We start from the raw sequence: 24,182 nt of genomic DNA, 5'->3' as shown, positions 1-24,182 counted from the left end.
CAGCGAAATGGAGGATAAATTAATAATTCACGGCCGTAACGTAAGAGATTTTAGGTTCAAATCCGGGGGAAACGTGCGTTCATTAAACGTTTACGAGCAGCCCGTCGGGAAGGGAGTGACCGCTAGCGTTGGCAGCAGGCCTTTAAATTCCCTTTCAATCACCAGCCAGCATAGGCCTCAGAGGCAAAGCACACAAACTCTTTAGCCAATTGATGACTTAAATGAGACGCTTAAAGGCTGAAGAACTACAAAAACCAGACACCGCTGTCCTACATGTCATCGTAAAACCCTCATCAGTTTGAGAGCGCAAACAAGCTGCTTCTTTTCCAGAAGGGCTTCCGTCACATCCCAACAATTGGCAGGGTTAGCTCGGCTAGTTTGCTAGTAAGCAGAGTGAGGCTCGTAGCAGGTTACCGCGACACCAAATAAAAAAAAACAATGTCTTTGCCCTTGGCTAGAAGCTATTTTGTCTTTAGCTGACTGACAACACATTTGCTGGCAATTCCTCTCTTGTTAAACGAGCACAGTCAGGACTACTGGCCAAAACTATTGGCATGATAAACCCTGGAGGAGGAAGTGCCACCCAGCAGAGGGCATTCTGGGGGGTGGAGTTTCTCCCCCCCCATAAATTATCCGACAAATATAGGCTCAAAAAATGTCAATGTAACAAAACTAAAAATGCGCCACCCACATAACAACATGTCTGAATAAACAAGGCATGCCCAAAGCGTGCAGGAAACTGCGAGCCGCGCTGTACGCCAGTCTGGGTATAATCAAGTGTAATCCACCCGGGCTTCCTCCACGCTGAACAGCGGCTGAAAACCCCCGGGCGGCGCGGGAGGAATTATGCCTTCCCCCGGGCCATCGGCGGGGCTGACCTCAAATTACAGACGCGCGCATGGCGAGCAGACGGCGTGCCCCGCTCGTCAGTGCGTCTCCGCGACACGCGCGGGATTAAAGGGGGACGCCGGCCCGTCTACGGGATCGGACATTAATCCGGCGGCGCGAGAGGCTGAAAATATGACCGGATGTCCATAATCCAGCCGTGTCCCAGTTATGAGTCATCGCCTGTCACTTGCACTCGCGCTGCGGGAAATGCAAGGTTAACGGAAATTCAACAGTTCCGGAAAAATATTTTCCTGTCGATATTCAGCCGCTGTAGCACCTGTGGTCATGCAGTGGAGTAGAAGCCTTCTGACGATTCCCCTCCATTAATTCAAATGTATCTATAAAAGTGCTTAGTTGTTAGCAGAAGTTGTTGGATGACAAAGTGCTTTAGGGCTGACCTCCAATGCACTACACTGTAGGTGCTTCAGAAGTCATGGAGTGGTTGCAGATTAACTCACGCTTCCATATGCCAGAGGAGGTGGTTGTATTCTCACACCCGAGGCAGAAAACAGGATAAACAACTCGCTCATATTTAGAGATGAGGAGGGTCAGTGTTTAGTGACTCTGGTCATGGGGTCTGAGCTAATAATAATAATAATTCCTCGAATTTATATATTGCTTTTCTCATACTTTACAGTCATGAGGGGGAAACTTGCCTCAACCAACCAGACAATGTGTAGCAACTGGGAGATGCAATGGCAGCCAGTTTGCGCCACAATGCTCACCACACATCAGCTGAGGTAGAGAGGGAGAGAACAATTATCTGGAGATGATTAGGTGGCAGGTTGAGAGATAGGAAATTAGGTAATTCCAGGTATGGAATTTAGCCAAAAAAGGCTCAACTGCTTATGTTTGATCCCGGTTTTATTTGAATACTGAACTGAATTTGACAGCCGTCAGCGGTCGTCAGATTATATTCCACATCCTTAATGTAATTGTGCTTTTTGTAAACACGGTATCTTCATTATGGACATATGAGGTTCTCGTTAGTCCTGTTGATTTGTTCCTCTTAATTTAGTAATAAGGGTGGCACGGATGGTGCCGGGGCCTCTCTGGGTGGAGTGTACATGTTCTCCCCGTGTCTGCGTGGGTTTCCTCCGGGTACTCCGGTTTCCTCCCACAGTCCAAAGACATGCAGGTTAGGCTGATTGGAGAGTCTAAATTGCCCGTGGGTATGAGTGTGTGAGTGAATGGTGTGTGTGCCCTGCGATGGACTGGCGACCTGTCCAGGGTGTATTCCTGCCTTTCGCCCAATGTATGCTGGGATAGGCTCCAGCCCCCCTACAACCCCGTTCAGGATAAGCGGGTTAAGATAATGGATGGATGGATCAAGCTCAATATAATTAGCGTGAATCCGTAACTCGATTTACGATTTCTTATTGCACTGGTCAGAAAATCAGCTCAATAAACTGTGATTGTCGTATCTTTTAACTAGCACAGAAATACCCCCCAGGTAAGGCCTGGATTTAACGGAGTGCTGAACACAGAGGGTAACTGTCCATAAACTGTCTAAGCCTGATAAAATTGCAACTCAGAGCTCAATAAAAAAACCAATGAACTGTAAGTCGGACTGACAACCGGCACACTCCTGCTTCCTTAGGCCCGGGGACTGGGAAATTCTGATTTAAACCAAGGGCTCAGTGATGTTATATAGTGAGTCATATGCAGCGGGTACAGAACTGTATGCACTATAAATTCCTGTTATGAAACAGGCCTGACATCACTTCAAACAGCAGCGCTGGTGGAGAGACCTCTCCAGAAAGAAGGGAACTGCAGTAATACGGAGAGGGTGGTTGCGGTGGCGGGTATGAAAGGGATGAATGAGGCCGCATCCAGCAGGAGAAATGCTTCTCAAACATACGGACCCTACCCTCGAAGGAAATGAAACCACACATCTGGTCTGCAGCTCTGAGCTGCACATCAATAGACTGAGCGAGCACACACACACACACACACACACACACACACACACACACACACACACACACACACACACACACACACACACACACACACACACACACGCATACAAAAACACATGTACCTGCATACTTTCTCTCCCTCACTCACACACACGTACGTACACACACTCGCACACAAACACACAAACACGCTCACATACAAAAACACATGTACTCTTGTGCCTTCTCCCTCACACACGCAGACACACACACACACACACAGTAATAGAGGTAAAGATGAGAACACATTCCCATGAAAGAAGGCAATCCTCACACCTCTCACTTCACACCTCTATCCAGGGTGCCACAGCGGGGCTTCGAAACATTAGCCGCTCACTTCGGCCAAACGGCAGCAGTTCACGCCTCTTTAATCCAGTGTGTTCGGAGAACCAGAACCAGGGAGAGGTGCGGTAAACTGGGCTCGGAGAACCAGAACCAGGGAGAGGTGCGGTAAACTTGGGTCAGAGAACCAGAACCAGGGAGAGGTGCGGTAAACTGGGGTCGGAGAACCAGAACCAGGGAGAGGTGCAGTAAAGACAAAAAACAAGCAGTTATTTCCACAAGGAGTCACAGACAGCGGCTTATCAGTGCCTTTAATGATAGGGGACATTTCCCTCTGAAGTGCAGACATTTCCAAAAGCCATTCCCCATTACAGAAACCCCAGCTTGCCTCTCCAGCGCATTTCAATGTGCGCTAACGGACGTTAGCGGGGGCGAAGGTGGGGGGAAAAAGAAACGATTTTCCCCCCAGTGAGTTCTAACTGGTTGAAGATGCGTTCTGAACTGCTGGTCATGCAAAGCCCCATGGGATTCAAATACTTTTCTGTGCTCGACTGATCTTGCCTGGTGGAACTGAGCCAACCAACGAGAAACCGATGTTAGCGCTTTTTGAGAGTATTGAATCGGTTCCAATACATCAGACGCGCTCAGTAAAGCGTAGGAAAGTATTTGAATCCTAAACAATTACGTATTTGACCCAGGCCTGCCGATTTGTGCTCGGGGCCGTGGAAAAGGGGGGATGAGGGGCCTTGGGAAACACTCGTCCGGAGAGATGGAGCCTGGGGCTGAGACAGAGACAGGGAGAGAGGGCCTACTGCGATGTGTGCAGCCATGCTAGCTGAACACACCCCGTGCTTGCTATTCTATAAGAAATGTAAAACTGTGAAAACATCGTCACACTGCGAACCCTGAACTGAACGCCCGTAAAAGCGCGTTCACACAACACGGCTCAGAGGAGCGACACCGTTACACGAGGTTGCCGTGGATACCGACTGAGGCCCAGCCACTCATCGGGAGGGCCGGCGGCCGCTGGGCGGACGCTGCGTTCGGCGTGGCACAAACATCCCCCTCATCATTTCACACACTCCGGGTGACCGGGAATGAAAGAAAACAAAATCCTCCAACCCCCGGTTTAGCAGTGAAATAAAAGAGTCTGGACAGAATGTGAAGAACGATGGTCACACTTTACAAAAAGGTACATGAATTGGCATTAATTCAGCATAACATTAACATTTCATTGGTTACTTATCTATAATGTATTATGACTAATGTACTAATACTTAGACATTAGCAAACCATAGGATAAACGTATAACTAGTTAACCATTATCAAATACATTTACTGTTGCGTTCATTAACGATTGCAGTTGTTAACATGAACTAATGATGTCGTGCAGGCTTCAAACACATAACCAAAGCTGATCAGCTTAACTTTTCAGTAGTTAGTTTGTTCGCAACAACTAGGCTATACGCCAACTATTTAACGCCAATTCACGTAATCTTTTTGCAAAGAGTTATCAAAACAATAAGCCCCGTGAAGTATGGGAGATATTCAAGGAAACCAGCACCGCTCCTGCCAAACGCAGAGCACATCCCGCAGAATGATTTACAGTCTAAATGATTTCAGCGCTGCCATCCGAGCGTTTCAGCAGAAAGCCCTAACCAGGCTATCGTGTGTCGAGCGCACTGCCAGGCTCGAGGGAGGCCTGGCTCTTATTAAAGCGCCGTGCCGTGGCTGCAGGAGGGGGGGGGCTGTTCGCAGAGCCGTGATGGATGACCGTGGCCCAGGCTAACTGCCAGGCAAAGTGCTATAAGGCGGGCCGCCGGCCCCGTTAACGCCTCCGTGGGGACGCGCTCACGCCCCGATTCGATGGGGGACAAACGGACGCTCTCGGTCCGGGGGAAGCGGGCGCGGTGCAGAGCTACACGTCTGCTTTCCAAAACGGCGGCGCTGATTGCCGTCTGCCCGCGATTCCCCGGGAGTCCGGTCGGCTGGCTCTGAGAACTTTCCCATAACCAGTGTAACCGCACACCTCCGTTCAAGGACAATGCTCCCGACAGAGAGAGCCGAACAATAAACGGCGATAACCGCAGAAACTAGAGCGCGAATGCGAGGGAGTCAGGGAGAGCACGAGTGCGTGAAAGAGGCTTTTGAATTATATAAGCTTGTTGTCTTATTTGACCCAAAAGCTGAACATATTCTATAACTATACAGTTTGCAGACAGCCTGCAGGAGTGATAGAACACCAGTGATACAGTGTTAGTGACACACACGTTGTAGATTGTGGGGAAAATCTGTGAAATGAAAGGAGGATGAGGAGGCGGGTCCCACCCTACGAAGAACCACCCTGACCAGAGATTCACGTACACGCCACTTAAAACCTTATCGACAACAAAATCACCCCATTTAAACAAACGCATCAATCTACAGTATCAAGCTATTCTTACAGGGTCAGCCATTTTGTTTCCATTATGATCTTGGACCATGGTTTCCTTGCAAAGAAGTGGATAAACTGGCATGCCGAGACAAAAGCGCATTGGCAGTAAGGAATGGAGCCTTCCACGTCGCCCTGACTTTCCCTTTCCTGCGATTCCCTGGCACGAGTCGAAGACAAAGTTTGCCAGCTTTCCTGATTTTCAACCCCACCGGGGTGGGAACCATCAGCAGCCTAGCGTACCGACCCACGAGCCCGAGAAGAAAATCCTGTGTACCATTACCGCGGCGAAGACGTGAAACTGAACGATAGCAGCCAAAAGAAATAAAACCATTGGGTCAATAAGCATCCCATTACAGAATGGCATTTTAAGAACACCCAGGGGATACAGCCACTCTCTCACACGCAGTACATAGTATACATGCCGTATTGAGCAGCCCATAGAAAAGCGCTTACCGGCACGACGTGTTGTAAATGACCTCATCCCAAGCCATAAAAGCCCTCCATTTCCCCATCACTTTAAATATATTATGCTGATATTTTTCCATCCGTTTTTTAAAATTAATTTATGGTAAAGCTTACACCCACCTCCAGTTTGCACGCTAGTCGTAAAGCAAGAGCTGATTATACAGTCGGTCGCCTGGTAACTTGTTGGATGGAGGACATCCGGACAGGTTACATAATCCATACGGATATGGCAGGAAGCCCTAGAGTCCTATATCTTCAGACAGACCGATCGGGGCGGGGCAGAGCGACCAGGCATCATCACATGCATGTATTTTTAATCACTGCACTTGCACAGTCCACTCCCATATCCATGGGTGGATTACGGTGCACACAACATTACGTCCAGCGTAACCTTCCATGAGGATCTCCGCTGAGTGTGGAATGCTGCAGGACCCAACACAGATGTGAAGCCCAGTTTGACAGAGCGGGTCTAGTATACAGTGTTAAGGTCCATCCGCACCAAGAACTATAACAATAAACGATAACCATCTATAGCGATAATGATGTGAGCATCCACATTGATGAATGATAACATAGCCATTTTGAATGTGAAGCCTTGCAAATTTGGATGGGTTTTGATTGGCTGTCAGCGTTTCTATCATTCATGCAGGTGGAAATAAAATCGCTCCAAAAGTGATCTGAACGATATTGATAGTTGTGGTGTGGACTCCGTCATCCATTTGAGTTAGAACGATTTTTAAAAGAACAGTTATCCTTATAGTTATCATTCTTGGTGTGGATGGGCCTAGGAGTCCTGTGTCACATTGGAAGACTTTTAGGGCTGGTATCACAGACACAGATTTATATTAGTCCTGGACTAAATTGAGTTAAATCTCCATTCAAAATAGAATTTAGGCTAGGATCATGCTGTGAAACGGGCCCTTAAAATATGCGGTGTCCAAATTGTGCATTACGTGAACATGTTGCAAAATGGTGCTGTGACAGTAATAGCCTTTTTATAGTGGAGAACTAATTTGTATAATAGTACTGTATTAGACTGAGACTGAGGACAGAGTAACAGTGTAAGACCAACTGCACCAGGGACTGGGCAGCACAGTGCAGGCCTAAGCTCTTACAGGAAATAAGGAGAGGCCGTTTAACAGTCAATGGTAACAACTGATGTAGAACAGCAAAGGAATCCAAGCAGAAGTGCAGTACACAGCAGTGTTGCTATACTGAAACAAGCACACTGATTGGACACAGTGTGCTTTAATACGGGAGAGCAGTATTATTGTACAAATAAGTGCAATGATATAACATAGAACTCAGGGTACAAGTGCAGTTGCAGGACTAAGTTGCTACAGCTCATGATTAGATATAGAAAGATAGTACAGGATCTAGAGCAGTGTTACTGTGCAGGAGCAGAATGCTAGTACAGGATCTACAGTAGTGTTACTGTGCAGGAGCAGAATGCTAGTACAGGATATACAGTAGTGTTACTGTGCAGGAGCAGAATGCTAGTACAGGATATACAGTTGTGGTACTGTGCAGGAGCAGAATGCTAGCACAGGATCTACAGTACTGGGCAGGAGCAGGGACAGAGTGCTAGTACAGAACGGACCGCAGGGTCTGTGCAATGGTACAGCACAGAGGTCCGGCAGCCCATGAGTGCAGCCGCAGGAGGAGGAGAGGAAGGGGGGTGGGGGTGGGGGGTGGGGTGGGGTGGGAGCAGAGCCATGTTTCACTCTGACAGACAGAGGTCTGGGGGGAGTGAACCAACAAAAGACTCTAAATCTGCAACTCATTCTGCACAGAGGAGTACTGCTGGTCTACTCCACCACTCCCACAACCCCCCCCCCCCCCCCTCCTCCACATCTCCCTTCTCCAAAACACATCTCCAGGATCTGAGATTTCACATTTCTCCCTCCCGCCCTGTGCTGAATTGTCACCAAGTGGCACCGAATGTGTTATTTTAAGATTTAGACTCTTCTTCAGAAAAAACACCCTTGGAACACTGAACAGCAGGATGATTACATGCTCCACATAAACCACGGAGAACACAACTCGCTTCAAAATTACTGACAGGATGCACAGAGCTGATTGAGCTTTTGCTGAATAGCCTTTTTCTGGGTGTGTGTTAGTCCAAGCATGTTTTTTCCTCACAACAACGTTGTATGAGCTGGATGTTTTCACTCACATGACATAGGTCAGCCACGACTGATTTGGGTCGAAGGAAAATTAAAACTTTTTTTCTGTCGATATGAGTTGAATGCTCTTTCTGTTGCGCTAAACGGGTGACTGGCGCCCTCTGCTGTTTCGGAAAACAATTTACGCCAAATAATAATTTCCTCAAAAACACAAACACCATGAAATTAATTATAGTTTGGTGCTTATGCTTAGGATAATTTTCGTTTAAGCACCATTAACAACAAGCAACTTAAACGCTAAGCACCAATAACAACCAATAGCAACTTATATGCTGACAGTAACAGACTCCATAATAAGCACTGGAGGGTGCAGTTTGCTAGCTCAACACTCTTGACACATTCTTTAATTTCCCTACATTATCCTAGGCTATGGAGAGCCTGAGATAAAACATTGAAGACACTGAAATAGCACATCGAGATATTCGGTATCATCCCATTGCGCCGCATGGATTCCTCCTCCATGATGTAGCTCCAGTCCCAGCTACACGGCCGCCTGGCTTCATTAACGGGATTAGCATTCGGGACACAGACGTTCCGCGGAAACCCCCCCCTCCCTCGTCGAAATCCCCCGCGCTTCTGCGCGAATTTATGCATCATTTGATATTACACTAATCCTCCGCCCACAACCAAATCGTCATTTGTTGATGTCCCACATGTACGAACGCATCACCTGTTCATTAACCGGGAAACATTTATGGTTCTTTTAGGTTAGGGATTAATCGTTTTTCAAAAAGAGGGAAGGGTATGCATTTAATGTGCTTATTGGAGGCGCCGTTATGAAAAGTCAAAGTTTTAAATGTCAGAATAATGATGGCATCGACTAGTAGCATTAGAAGCGAGGACATAATCGTGATATTTAGTCACGTGGCCATCGCAATTACCCCAGGAGGTTAATGGAAGGAAGCGGAGGGTAAAACGCGAGCAGTGAGCAGATTCTGCCCGTCTGCCCGTCTCATCTCAAGTGTTTCTCGGGGAAAAGGGGCCTCGGACCGGTTTCATTTTAATAAATAATCGAGAGAGGCTATCATTTGGAGAACACAGTACTTCTGGAGCGCAATGTTGCAGTTAATTGGAGGTAGAGTAATTGTGCGAATCACTAAATCCCGCTCCCCCGAGCCGATTTACCTACGCAAAGGGGATTGGCCCGTTCTGTTTATATTAAACCCGTTAAGCTTGGCCACTCTCAATATCATCCCCCTCAGGCTGTCGATATTTCATTATGGAAATAATAATAATAAATAGCATAAACCGTTTACCATAAATGCGAAATCAATCAGCAGCATCACTCATTGAGCCCCATCCAAGCACAGCGTTCAAAAGAAGCAGCAAGAAGAAATGAAATTCACAGCACAGAGTGAATTTCCACAAAAAAAACCCCTCGAATGTCCAAGGTCCTTACCTGTATGGTCCCGAAGTCGACGTTTTCGTAGTGGAAGTGTGCGCACTCTGCCAGTTTGGGAAAATGTCCCTTTGTGAAGGACAGCCTAGGAAAGAGTCAATATTAACCATCATCATCATCATCATCATCATCAATAATCAGCCTCGGTGCTTCTCCTCTGGGGATTTAGCAGCACGGCGTCATTGAAGAGGGAGGTCAGTTTCTAGCTCAGTGTATTGTGGATGTCTGCGGGGGGGGGGGTCTTACTTTTTGACGTTCTTGACCTTCATGCTGGCGGTGCTGCCGCAGGATCGGAGAGGGGGGTCGGAGGTCAGCTCCGGAATCTCTGCACTCCTCGCCTGTCAACAGACCCGCAGACATAACTAATCAATCCCCCATCGCTCCTGCTTCAGCTCTTCTCAACACAACTTCAACATCAACAAGTGACCTCACAATAATCAAATCACGTGACCTCACACAGTAATCAAACCACGTGACATCACAGTAATCAATCACGTTACCTCACAGTAATCAAATCAAGACGGCTCACAGAGGACGAACAACCAAGACAAGGAATTTCTGGAACACTTTACAAAAAGGTTACATGAACTGCCAATAACTAATGTAGTTGTTAACCATATAACTTCGGAGAATCTGTACAACCTTGTTAATGTATTTGTGCCTCATCAATTCACGTTAACAACTACATCAGTAAATGGCAATTCATATTGAATGAAAAAATATTTCTACGTTCATCCTATGTTTGCTAATGTATAAATATTCATGTAACTAATACATTAGTTAGTAGTTTACAATATTAACCAATGAAAAGTTAATTTCATGCTCAGTTCATGCATTTCATCATTAATTCATGATCAACAACTCCATTAGTTAATGCAAATTAATGTGCCTGGTGTAACTAATTTTATTTTACACGTGATGACTTTAACTTAATGTGGAATTTGACTCTTTCCCTTAAGGAGTGCCACATAAAGACCTCTCACTGCGCACGAAGAACAGGCTTCCTCCAGAACACAGTGGATTTTCCCCCATGAGTCACTTTGGAGTTTACCCACGGAAGCCTCAGACGTTCTCATCGCCAGTAAAAGCTTACTCCAGCGCAAAACCTTTGTGATACTCATGAAATATTCACACTCTTGTACTTCAAACACAAACTTTGTAGACCCACTGCACAATCTGTCAAGAACTTTGGCTGCGGGAGTGACACCAAGAGGCTTTCACTTTGCACACGGTTGCACAGACTACCGTAGAGTAGAGATAATGTTGGATGCAAGAAGCCACTGTTCATTTAGTCATCAGGCATGGAATTAACAGAGAATTAGCTCAGTGTTAACACCTGGCTAAATCGCCATAAATGTCTGAACAAATGACAGACCACTTATAAGGGTTTACCTTTGAGAATAAAGGTTGGGAGGTGTTGTGGTGCTTTCAGAGTGGGGTCTGTGTGACACAAAAATAGTTTTCTGATGTCTGATTACAAAATCGGAGCAGGGAGGAAATGAGGACAGGGAAACCGAACGCCACTGTTGGCAAACGTATCGTGTATTATGAAAATAATATTCTGCAAATAAATGCTGTTCATTTTGTTGTCAGAATGAGATATAACATAATGTCATCTTGGACTCATGCCCGTCTATGAAGCACAAGGGCGGTGACCTGGCTGCAAAACTATGTTTTCTGCTCCACACCCAAGTACGCCCATAACCTACTTTAGTCACTGCAGCAGATTTGCATGTACAACAGCAGATTCACATTCATCCCTTTGTTTCAAACATGTATTAAAATTAGTTGCCATCACTTATTTTAGATTTGAATTATACATATTCATTTTCATCCCCCTTGATAGCACGCTTATTCATCAGCCTACATGAATTCTGCTCAATTTTGAACTTATTGCCGACTTTTATTACATTTTCTCTTTTAGCGCAGTAACAACCATTTATAACTACGCTAAACTGAGACCACTTTTCAGTCATGGATAATGGCAAGTCAGCCGGCAAGTCGGCCAAAGATATGCCTGTGGACAATGCAGGCATTAGCTAGCAGGGACACAAAAGCCATTCAGTAAGAACAGAATATCAATTAAGTGTGGAAGATATTCAGCATGTGGAAGAAATGCAACCATACATTAACTTTACTATCACTGACCGGAGAGTGCAGTGGCCTAAACACAATACGAGTTTTTTTTTTTTCATATACAGCACGGGAATTATCTTTCTGCCATGTAGGTAAATCCACAGTGTGGAGAGAGATTATTAATACAATTTCCTGGAGATTCCACCCCACCTCTCCTCACCCCCCTCCAGCTGATAAAGTGTGCCAAATCCTTCAATATTGAAGGATGAATATTCCAGCCGAGTCAACAGGAAATAACCAACAATAAAAAATTATATTCACCTGCCACATTGTGATGGAAAATAATGTACAACAACGTCCTATTTTAACCTATTTCTGTACAAATGTACACTACAGTTCAAAAGTTTGGGGGCCACACCTGGTCTTTGTCTGCTTTTTCTGATGTGTACAGTGTTTCACCATGTAGTAATTACAGTATTCCCCATTTCAATGCTTAAGACAAATAAACAATGTCAAATAAAAGAGTCATGTTTTGGATTTGATGGCATATCCTTTGCATGCTGATACAGTATGGAGCACATTTGTTGGTTAAATGGCTTTAAGTCATCAAGGGTCCAAGGTATCAGGTGAGCCTCAAACCATCATGCTGCTGCCAGATATGCTGTAGATACTACAATAATTGTTTCTCCTGAATGTTTTTTTCCATTGAGTTCAACAAAAAAAATTGTCAGGAGAAATAATCCTTGCAGAAAATGGTGATGTTGATAGGATATGCAGCCAAATACAAAACATGACTCTTGTATTTCACATTATGTTAATTTGCTGAAATGGGGGACTAGATATAAAAAGCTGTAATTACTACACGGTGAAACCAAATTGTGTAAAAAAAAATACCCTTTAATAAAAGCTCTGCGCTTTGACCATGTATGAATGGTTTGATTACAAACAGAGAAAATGAAATATGGTGACCCCAAACCTTGCTGCTCACTAGATGCATTTTGTTTTTTGCAGCATTCTCTGCAAACTCTATCAACTAGTGCGTGAAAGTCCGAGGAGATCAGCAGTTCCTGAGATACTCAAACCACCCTGTCTGGCACTAACAATTATCCAAGGTCAAAGTCACTTAGATCACATTTCTTCCCCATTCTGACATTTGGTCTGAAAAACAGCTGAACCTCTTGACCACATAGTTGCTGCCACATGATTGGCTGATTAAATATTTGCATGAACAAGCTGGTGTACAGGTCTACCTAATAAAGAGGACACCGAGTGTACATCCCATTTTTACAGATCAGTGTACGCATATTAACAGTCATCCCTCAGCAGGCTTTCCCTCTGAAGCATCCTCACTGGAGCTGCACAGTCACTGTGCCAGAGGACTACAGTCCTGGTGCAGCTGGAGGGCTCTCTGCAGGCCCGGGGTCACGCCAGGCCTCTGACTGACGTACTGACCCGGAGGTTCCAGCAGGAGCCGCTGTGTCATTGGGAGCAGCCTACAGTGTGATGTGATTGAGAGACCTGTGTGGTTGTGTGGACATGCTGACTGTGTGTGGTTGTGAACAGTGCGGGGTGTGTGGACATGCTGACTGTGTGTGGTTGTGAACAGTGCGGGGTGTGTGGACATGCTGACTGTGTGTGGTTGTGAGCAGTGTGGGGTGTGTGGACATGCTGACTGTGTGTGGTTGTGAGCAGTGCGGGGTGTGTGGACATGCTGACTGTGTGTGGTTGTGAGCAGTGCGGGGTGTGTGGACATGCTGACTGTGTGTGGTTGTGAGCAGTGTGGGGTGTGTGGACATGCTGACTGTGTGTGGTTGTGAGCAGTGCGGGGTGTGTGGACATGCTGACTGTGTGTGGTTGTGAGCAGCGCGGGGTGTAATGTGCAGGCGTGGCCAGCGGGGGGCGCACCATGGCGCTGATGGTCTCCTCCCAGTCGGGACGCTCACGGGGGTGGATGCTCAGCGGGAGCTCGGGCACGTCGTCCTCGTCCTCCTCCTCCTCCTCCTCCAGGAACGGGCAGGACCTCAGACTCCTGGGGACGGAGCAGAGACCAGGTTAGAGGCCCACAGGCGCCAGCGTCCTCTTCCTGCTTTTAGGGTCTAAAAACGTTCGCAAAGAGCGGCGACGCAGGTGTTTCTGAAACGTCCCTCACCCTGCCGCCAGAGCCCAATTTCTCCCTCACACTCCCCCTCCCCCTCCTGCGTTCAGCTCTCCGTGTTAACATTTCGTAACAAAATCGTTTCACGGACAGCTCGGAAAAATGGCAATTAGACCCTAAAATATGCATACTTCCGCCAAAATTGCAATCGTTTTGCTTTAATCAGTATGGAGCACAATCTAAAAGCTTCAGGATTATATGAAAAGCTCCACCAGTCCTGGCTACACAGGGCCAACAGTATGCAGGCATTCATTCCAACCAATCACTACACCAGCTGATTTCACTAACACACAACTTCATCAACAGAGAGGAGGGAACTAATTTCTTAAAATCAACCGTAGTATCGAAAGGTTGGAATGAAAACCTGCATACCCCTCTGCCCTCCATGGAACACGACTGGGCACCCCAGCTCTAAACAAAGTCCCTCCCAAAACCACGAGGGTAAACAGTGCTACAGCCACCATGACGAGCAGCCATCGCAGAAGCTCCAACAGTGCAGCAGATTGCTTCATGGGGTACAGCCACCGACAAAACACCTGGTGAGAGAGAGCACTGTTCTCCTGTACTGCCCGTCACTCGAGATTTAATATTGTGTTCTGTAGCACATCACTGATGCAGAGCAAGAGACAAAGGCAGGTTAGCCAAATTAGCATGCATGCTAGACCATCAGCCAAAAAAAATCTGTGGAAGATATAGTATATACCTACGCAACTGGGGTAAAGTATCTATGAACTGGGCTTAAAACACAAAGATGTAGGTTTGACTGCCAGGCAGGGCAGCTATATTCAGCTGTATACGTACAGATATACAATGCAAATTGCGTCAGTCGTGTTGGATAAGAGCGTCTGTTAAATGTCGGAGAAATTTACCGTAGGATTTCCATAATGTGGGAGTTCCATATGTTCACCAACGCAGCCAAATATTAGAGGAGAAATATGAAAATGTTTATGCGCTGCCGTGTGTGAGAATGAGTGGGGGGTGGCGTTAGAGTACCGGCAGTCTGGCTTTTTGCTGCAGAAAACCGAAGACAGCTAATTAAATCAGAGCAAGTGTCAGCAAGTTCTGAACGCTAGGGAATGCTTCCAGTTAAAAGATCGCCCCTCATAAAACGACAGGGGGAGATATAATGGAGAATATCAGATGGTCAAGGCTTTATTATTTCCAACATTCTTAAATTGTCCTGTGCCTTTGTGTTGATAAGGAGGGAATTGCATGGATGGGTAAAAAGAAGTTAATTGAAATTCCCGGAGCGTGGACAACAGAAGGGCCCGGCTGATTGGGAGAGCGAGGCGAGGCTGTCGAGGTCAACGGGACGGCTGTGCGGATTCCACAGGAGCATCATGGGATACAATCAGCAAGAGGTGACAAGGCCGTTCATAAATTTGAAAACTTTCAAACAACATTGAAGTGGACACAGATACACGCAGATACACAGACAAAGACACAGATATACAGACACACAGATACACTGACATGCAGATACGCAGACAGATACACACACACACCAGACACCAGACACACACGCACCAGACACACACCGCACACAGAGCACACACACAGAGCGCACACACATAGAGCACACACATAGAGCACACACAGAGCACACACACAGAGCACACACACAGAGCACACACAGAGCACACACACAGAGCACACACAGAGCACACACACAGAGCACACACACAGAGCACACACACAGAGCACACACACAGAGCACACACAGAGCACACACAGAGCACACACAGAGCACACACACAGAGCACACACACAGAGCACACACACAGAGCACATACACAGAGCACACACACAGAGCACACACACAGAGCACACACACAGAGCACACACAGAGCACACACACAGAGCACACACAGAGCGCACACACAGAGCGCACACACAGAGCGCACACACAGAGCGCACACACAGAGCGCACACACAGAGCGCACACACAGAGCACACACACAGAGCACACAGAGCGCACACAGAGCGCACACAGAGCGCACACAGAGCGCACACAGAGCGCACACAGAGCGCACACACAGAGCACACACACAGAGCACACACAGAGCGCACACACAGAGCGCACACACAGAGCGCACACACAGAGCGCACACACAGAGCGCACACAGAGCGCACACACAGAGTGCACACACAGAGCGCGCACACACAGAGCGCACACACAGAGCACACAGAGCGCACACAGAGCGCACACACACAGAGCACACACAGAGCACACACAGAGCGCACACACAGAGCACACAGAGCGCACACAGAGCGCACACAGAGCGCACACAGAGCGCACACAGAGCGCACACACAGAGCGAGCACACACAGAGCACACACAGAGCGCACACACAGAGCACACAGAGCGCACACAGAGCGCACACAGAGCGCACACAGAGCGCACACAGAGCGCACACACAGAGCGCACACACAGAGCGCACACACAGAGCGCACACACAGAGCACACACAGATACACATCAGACATCCAAACATACAGACTCGTGCATGCATACAGAGGGAATCAAGTCTAAAAAAAATATTTAAAAAATATAAAGGATATTACTTGATCTAACCAAAAAGAATGGGACACTTGATGGGATACGAACTTGTGCTTCATTCCTAACGATATGACACAGCTGGGATATACACATTATGGCTGTTGTCATAGCAATGACAGCAATATGAAACTGAAATATTTACAATAAAAAATAGATCTCCATACCGATAGTGGTTGCTCGCAGCGAAACACCCTGGAGAAAGCAAAGCAATAACCGTAAGCACTTGGGGTGAGACAGTGATGAGGTACGAGGGCAGAAAACCAGCAGCTCTTGTGCTTAACGCCTGACTCATCCATCCTGCTAATCACGCGTCACCCTAAATGGGCCATGATACACAGCCCTGCTCATCTTAAATTTATATTTTTGTGTCATACAATTAATAAGTCTCTTTCCCAAGTGCACATGCATACACACACACACACACACACACACACACAAATATACACTCACATACACTCACCGAGCACTTTATTAGGTATCTCCTGTCTAACCCAAAAAAAAAAAAAATCTTCATGCATATTTTACTAGTTATGGATTTGATGCTTTAACCTGTGGAAAAACCTATGCACTTGTAAATCGCTTTGGATTAAAAGCGTCTGCCAAATGACTAAAATGTAAAATGTATTTATTATAGTAATTTTTAGACTTCTACCGCTGTAGGCTATCCACTTATGATGCGTTGTGTGTTCAGAGATGCTCTTCTGAATGCCACTGTTGTAATGTGTGGCTATTTGCGTTACTGTCACCTTCCTGTTAGCTCTGACCAGTCTGGCCATTCTCTTCAAAGTGCTTCTGTCTGCAGAACTGCTGCTCACTGGTTTTTCTTTTATTATTTTTTTTGCACATTTTTTCCCCATTCTGATAGTTGATGTGAACATTAACTGAAGCTCCTGACCCATATCTACATGACTGTATGCATTGCACAGCTGCGACACAATTGGCTGATTGTCATGAATAAGTAGGTGTAATAAAGTAAAAATGTCCCTAACAAAGCACTCGGTGAGTGTATATACAGTGACACACACATAAAGTATTGGCATGCACACACATACAGTGCAGTACTTGGAGAGTGACTGTACTGCTCTGTACTCCAGCACATTAAATTAAATATGAATGTGAGGTCAAAGTGCAGACTGTCAGCTTTAATTTAATTTACATCCATATCCAGTGATCCATGTAGGAATTACAGCCCTTTTTATACAGACTCTCCCCATTTTAGGGGACCAAAATGAATTGGACAAATTAACATCATCTTAAAGTCGTCATATTTGATTATCATCCACTACAGAGGCATTCCACTGCCCAGCTCACCAGTGCATTCTTAACATCGTACCAAACCGTTCATTTTGACGCAGCCAATGTTTTATAATTCATACAATTAGTTATTTTACCTGACGCTTTTATCCAAAGTAACTTACAGTTGACTAAGCAGGGGCCAATCCCCGCTGGAGCAATGGGAGGCTCAAGGGCCCGGCAGCTGTGCGGACCTCATCAGGGCTTCAACCACCAGCCTTCCAGGTCCTAGTCATGTACCTTAGCCACTAGGCTACAGCCTGGGTTTGACCATGTCTTCTATCAATTTATTGAAATCGGCCACCCCATGGTGGCCTGCTTCACGGGCACTGACATTGCTTTGGCTCCCACGTTGCAAATCAGCAATTCTACGCCAACCCTAGACCCTTATTGCCATTCTTGTGTAGGAACTATCGCTGAAACAACACACAGCTCGCCAAGAAACAGCTGAGCAGCCAATTGTCCAATTATTTTTGGTCCCCAAAAATATAAAATCTAAAAAGGGCTAATCCTTCTTCCGGTATGGATGTCATTACCCTCAAATTAAAGCGGACTGTCTTTGTACTGTATATCCTCACACATTCGAATCCAATGCACGGGATTACAGAGCTGAAACCAAAAAGAAATAGTGTCACTGTCCAAATACTTACAGACTGCACTGTATATACACAGTGGCACACAGACACACACAGGAACACGGAGGATATTTATAGATGTCCTTGTGTGACAGTCTGCCAAATACATAGGGGACACAGCCTGGGACCCAGGGGGAGGAAGGGAACACTGATGCAATGACACCATCATGTGAGTTTCAGAGAAGAGAAGCGACACTTACATCCTTTCTGAAACATAACACCGCTGCTCACTTTTCCTCTAGATTTACTGGTGCATATTTCATAAGACAAACATTCTTCAATAAGAAATGAAAATCGCACACAAAAGACACACACACATACACATACACACACCCACCCACACACACTCACACACAATCTCACACACACTGTCACACAGACGCACTCTCACACTCACACTCTCACACACATACACATACACACACTCTCTCTCTCTCTCTCTCTCTCTCTCTCTCTCTCTCTCTCTCTCTCTCTCTCTCTCTCTCTCTCTCTCTCTCTCTCTCTCTCTCTCTCTCTCTCTCTCTCTCTCTCTCTCTCTCTCTCTCTCTCTCTCTCTCTCTCTCACACACTCTGTCACACAGACGCACTCTCACACACACACACACACAGTCACACACACGGTGTATTTATGTGTAGTCGACCTCAAACTGTCATCCCCAGTACAGAGCAGCAATGCTCGCATCCCAAATCAATTGGAGCTGAGAGGAGAGCAGCTGTTGACCCAGAAAGCAGAGCAATGCAGCACTACAATAAGTCAGAGAGTCAGAGAGGCAGGGGGTCAGAGAGGCAGGGAGGCAGGGAGGCTGGGAGTCAGAGAGTCAGAGTCAGAGAGGCTGGGAGGCAGGGAGGCAGGGATGCAGGGAGGCAGGGGGTCAGAGAGGCAGGGGGTCAGAGAGTCAGAGTCAGAGAGTCAGAGAGGCTGGGAGTCAGAGAGTCAGAGAGTCAGAGAGGCTCGGAGGCAGGGGGTCAGAGAGGCTGGGAGTCAGAGAGGCTGGGAGTCAGAGAGTCAGAGAGTCAGAGAGTCAGAGAGGCTCGGAGGCAGGGGGTCAGAGAGGCTGGGAGTCAGAGAGGCTGGGAGGCTGGGAGGCTGGGAGGCAGGGAGGCAGGGGGTCAGAGAGGCAGGGGGTCAGAGAGTCAGAGTCAGAGAGTCAGAGTCAGAGAGGCTCGGAGGCAGGGGGTCAGAGAGGCTGGGAGTCAGAGAGGCAGGGAGGCTGGGAGTCAGAGAGTCAGAGAGTCAGAGAGGCTGGGAGGCTGGGAGTCAGATAGGCTGGGAGTCAGAGAGGCAGAGTCAGAGAGTCAGAGAGTCAGAGAGTCAGAGAGTCAGAGAGGCTGGGAGGCAGTGGGTCAGAGAGGCTGGGAGGCTGGGAGTCAGAGAGGCAGGGGGCACTTGCCATGTCACCAGCACCACCCAGCTGGGTTAGTAGTGAGACCACCTCACACAGCAGCAGATACGAGCACATACATTATACAGACTACACTCAATGAGTACTACTTGCCTAATGTACAAAACGGTTCATAAAAACCCACTCTGTAGCACAGTGGTTGCCAGACACCATCACAACTCCATCTGTACACATAACATTTAAATAAAAAACATGAGTGTGACATTTATAGATATATAAAAATTATATTTATTATATTTTATTTACTATTAATTGCTTGCTTTGTGTCATTTATTTGGCTGAATAATTACTTGTATTAACGTCTGGTGAATGAAGCTTTCAGTAATCTATCACTTCAAGGTCCCCCTGGCAGCTTCCTAAGCCCCCCTCCTTCTTGGCCCCGGGGCCCCCTGTAGAAAATCACTACTGTAGCGTACCAGCCTATGCATCAGCACTGCACACACACACGCCCACACATGCACAAACGCTCATACAATGACCTGAGGATCACTTCCTCTTATGGAATGGAAGTATATGAGCTTTTCATGTAGGTTTTCAAGGTCATTAGGATGTTCAAATAATAAATAGGTATGGAGGAATCAAAAGAAACAGTTAAACGTACCGTCTGCTCGCCCACAGATGACGGAGCGAAGCGGAGAATTTACTCCACCGTCCGGCTCTCAGCTCCTTAACGAGACGTACGCACAGGAAGTAATCATGGGTGGGAATCGAGTAGCGAACCGCACAAGCACTTCTAAGAGTATTCGCCTGTCACAAGCGGCCGAAACCGATTGCGGAATTCACACGGCAGACCACAGCAGCAACCGCATTCGGACCGCATGACATCTTCAATTTTAAGATGCCCTTTGATGTCGGCGTAAGGAGCTGCTTGTCCAATCACAGTACTTTTTACAGGGAGGCTCCAGTTAAGTCTTGGGCGACACAAAGCCCACAGCACCAGTGCAGGTTGGGGTTTACAGCCTTGTTATTTGTTAGTTCACTGTGACTGGAAGTCCGCAATGGTTACTGGGATACCGCTGGGTTATTTCTTCCCCTCGACAACACAGCGGGTCCCTGAAGGCTACTAGGTGTCATCAGCGAGATATGTGCCTCTTCTCTGGTTGTCGAGGCACTGTGCGGGAGGGGGGGGGGGGGGGGGGGTTGAGTAAAATGGCGGAGGAGGGGCTCTTCATCCACATCTGCCCCCCCTAACTCTCCCGCCCTCCAGGTGGCGCTGCCCCAGCGATGACCCAAAATCATGCAGTAAGAAAGGGGGGGACACTTTTTTAACAGTTTTGTTTGCTTTAAGAGCAAATTAAGTGACTGGTGTCAGGTTGATACAGATGTCATTTGGTGAATGGCCACCAGGGATTTAGGCCCCATGAAAAGATCTTGCATTGGGCCCCCGCCACCCCTTAAAATCCCGTGTTGTGATATTTTTAATATTTTCAAAAGTTTCCGTCAGGGCCCTCAGAATCGTCCTTACTCCCCCCCCCCCCCCCCCCCCGTGACGGCGCCCCAAACATTCACCAAACACTCCTGTTGTTTGGACAGGGTGGTTCCTGATTGAAGGCAGGACATGGCACCAGTCATGAATTCAGCAGGTTACACACACCGCAGTTATCTACCGAGACCACACTCACCGACAGAAGCCCTAAAAAACGTTCACCAAAAAAACGTTTTGCGAAGGGTCAAAGGAGCGTTTCCATTCCTTCTGTGTGACTCATTTATATGCATGGACCTCTCAGCACTTCTTTGTCTCTCTGTGTCACCGTCTCCCACACACTCCCTCTCAACCCGAAAGCAATATCTGACACGAATTCACAGCTCCGTAAGGGAAGGTACGATGACTCACTTCGAATCAAACTACCAGAGTGCTTCAGTGCCAATTTCCAATCCAGAGAGCCATTTCACACACGCGTGTGGAGGGATCCCCTTGGATGGAGCGGCTGCTACGGGGAGAAAATGATATCAATTGGACCGAACCCGAGAACACACTTTGAAGTCAGAGGAGAAAGATGAGTAACGGCTGCTCCACGCGTTCCTGCTGCGCAGCCCCGCAGCAGAGAGGTTCCTACGCAGACGGCAGGTTTGCTTTCCACTCAGCCGTAATTACGCCGAGTACCTGTCAGGCTTACGCCCCGCGAGCTTGAACGATGAGACAGAGCTTAATGTCAACACTCAGAAGCTCCAGGCTCCCCGCGGAATCATTTTACACGAGTCCAAAGATCCCGAGAAGCGTCACAGCTTCGGAAGGCGGATTTCCCCAACGGTTCGGTTACGGTGGGAACGCCCCGACAGGCCAGGGGCCCGTTCCGATCGCTTATTTTATCCTTCCCTGACCCCTTGTTCCTCACCTCTCCTGGACGTCGACAGAGGTCCGCCATCTTTAAGGAAATTCCGACCAGTTAAAAATGTTCCTTCAAGGAGCTAGGGGGCAGAAGCAAGGAGGCTCCCAACAATTTGCCCGAAACTGACGTTGCTTCCAAATGGTATATGAAGGAGCATGGACAATCCATTCGCCTAATTCACATTATCTTCATGTTCTCCTTTCTGATTTTCTGGCTTCCTCTCCATTCCTCCCCCGATGGGTGGAGCTAGGAGCTAGGAAAAGAGCCAAGGGAGGAGGTGAGAATTAAACAATTGGAACGAGCCCCAGGTCTGTCTCTTCATTTCCTAATGTCACAGCATTTTATGGACTCTCTTTCATTCAGGGAGGCAGAGCTGGCTGGTATTTACGACCAACCAATCAGAGGGGCTTGATTACCTTCTGGGAGAGATAGGCCTCCAATGGTGCTAATGTGACTTGCGGCGGTGATAAGACCATGGCTAATTACACATCTGGAATTAGAGAGAATGCCTTATCGCAGAAACAGATGCTTACAAACAGATGTGAATTTAAATGGCGACCGCTCCAGCAGCACACAGTGAACTCGGGAGACGCTGTTTTTGAGCAATAAGCAAAAGTGGTTCATCCATGTGAATTCGGAAGTGTAGACCTATCACAATAACAAAGGCCCACATGCATATCCTTTTGAGCTTTTCATGTCATCCAGGAGCTTTCCATTTGTATTGCATACTGACTCAAGGAAGTCAACTGCAATTTAGGTTGAAGTATGTATATTTTTGGATCTAACGACTATTTCTTGAAGCTGTTTGTAAAACGATTTCCCACGGCACACAACATATACTATGTTTTTGCATAATTATCGGATGACATCGCTAAATATGAACGGGGTTGAGGACTTTTAGAAAACCTACCTCACTATAACGTTTTAGACACAAAAAACAGGAAGAGAAAGCTGATGTGTGTGGGCCTAAAAGATTGGCTCACAACGTACAGGTTATTCACTGAAGCAAATCAAATTGTATCACCGGAGAAGAAATCATCGTCAATCGTCACCAATCCGCTCACAACACAGAGGTGGACATCGAGGAAGGCATCCATTTGTGCATTTCATGCCAACCTCGGGCCCTAGTTACTGAATTAGCCCTCACATTTATGCCACCTTACAGTTTAGTAACATATCTCGAAGGCTGTTATTGTGTCCCTTCATGAAATGTTTTACTATGATGTAATCTACGAGGGAACCACTGTTGGTGTACAGCCAGTGAGCTCACTTAGCCAGGGTAATTGGCGGAAACAAAAACCAGCGTACACACCGGCCCTCCAGGACCGAAGTCGCCCATCCCTGCTCTAACGCATAGTGAGCACAGGGTTTTCACATTTCGGTCCAATGGTAATGCAAATCCAACCAGTGACATTCATCCAAATCTGCTCAACAGTGAAGAGCTCAATCTGCTGAAGTTCTCTCGTATCGATGTATCTGTTGAAGCTCGCTCATATTGATGTCCTCCCAGCAACTAGAGGTTACTATTGAACATAGACTGCAGTGTTCATCTAACTGTACAATAATCTTTTGGCTGTTTTTTTGAGAGGATTTGTCCGGAACTTCCAAAATTCATTACCAAGGTTTCCCAGGACAGCATTAATATTCACAGTCTCTTGTCTGTGTATCCATTCAGCTGAAAACATGATTTTCAAACGGTGAGCTTCCCCCCCCCCCCCCAATCCAGGTACTATTGACGGTTTTTTTTCATGAGGGATGTAGACATCACAGCCATTGGAATCCATCTTAGATGCATTATTGATCAGCCTCAATCCTTCGCAGAAGTGATTACTGGCCTGCTTCTGCTGCCACACAAGAGAGCAGTGTCGCTGCTGAGAGTGACACTCTGACTCTCTCAGTAAACAGACTAGAAAGAAAACATGACTAACACCCTACAATGAAAAAAAAAGAAAAAGACTTGATATAGGAGAAAAATAAAAGGCGGATAAAAATGAATACAACGCATTAGGGAAAAAACGACACTGAAGGAGGCGGTTATTCTATAAAACCCGAGGCCTTTTCAGATGCTCTGTGTGTGCCCAAGCTGTTGCTGGACATAAGCTCCACTGCTCATTCA

General features: G+C 46.9%; 1 protein-coding gene across 1 annotated transcript in view; it reads right to left on the bottom strand.

Annotated features, from left to right (window-relative positions):
- arhgap32a (Rho GTPase activating protein 32a) overlaps window positions 1-24,182 on the bottom strand; it is a 127,115-nt gene that overhangs the window by 54,908 nt on the left and 48,025 nt on the right. Inside the window, exons 3-5 of the mRNA XM_061216560.1 lie at window positions 13,597-13,720; window positions 9,862-9,953; window positions 9,616-9,700 (exon numbers count right to left, since the gene is read on the bottom strand). Of these exons, the coding sequence (XP_061072544.1) occupies window positions 9,616-9,700; window positions 9,862-9,953; window positions 13,597-13,720 (301 nt within the window). The remainder of the gene's footprint in view (window positions 1-9,615; window positions 9,701-9,861; window positions 9,954-13,596; window positions 13,721-24,182) is intronic.

Source organism: Conger conger, chromosome 13, assembly GCF_963514075.1.
Source record: "Conger conger chromosome 13, fConCon1.1, whole genome shotgun sequence".
NCBI classification, from domain to species: domain Eukaryota; kingdom Metazoa; phylum Chordata; class Actinopteri; order Anguilliformes; family Congridae; genus Conger; species Conger conger.
This window is presented reverse-complemented; position numbering and strand designations above follow the sequence as displayed.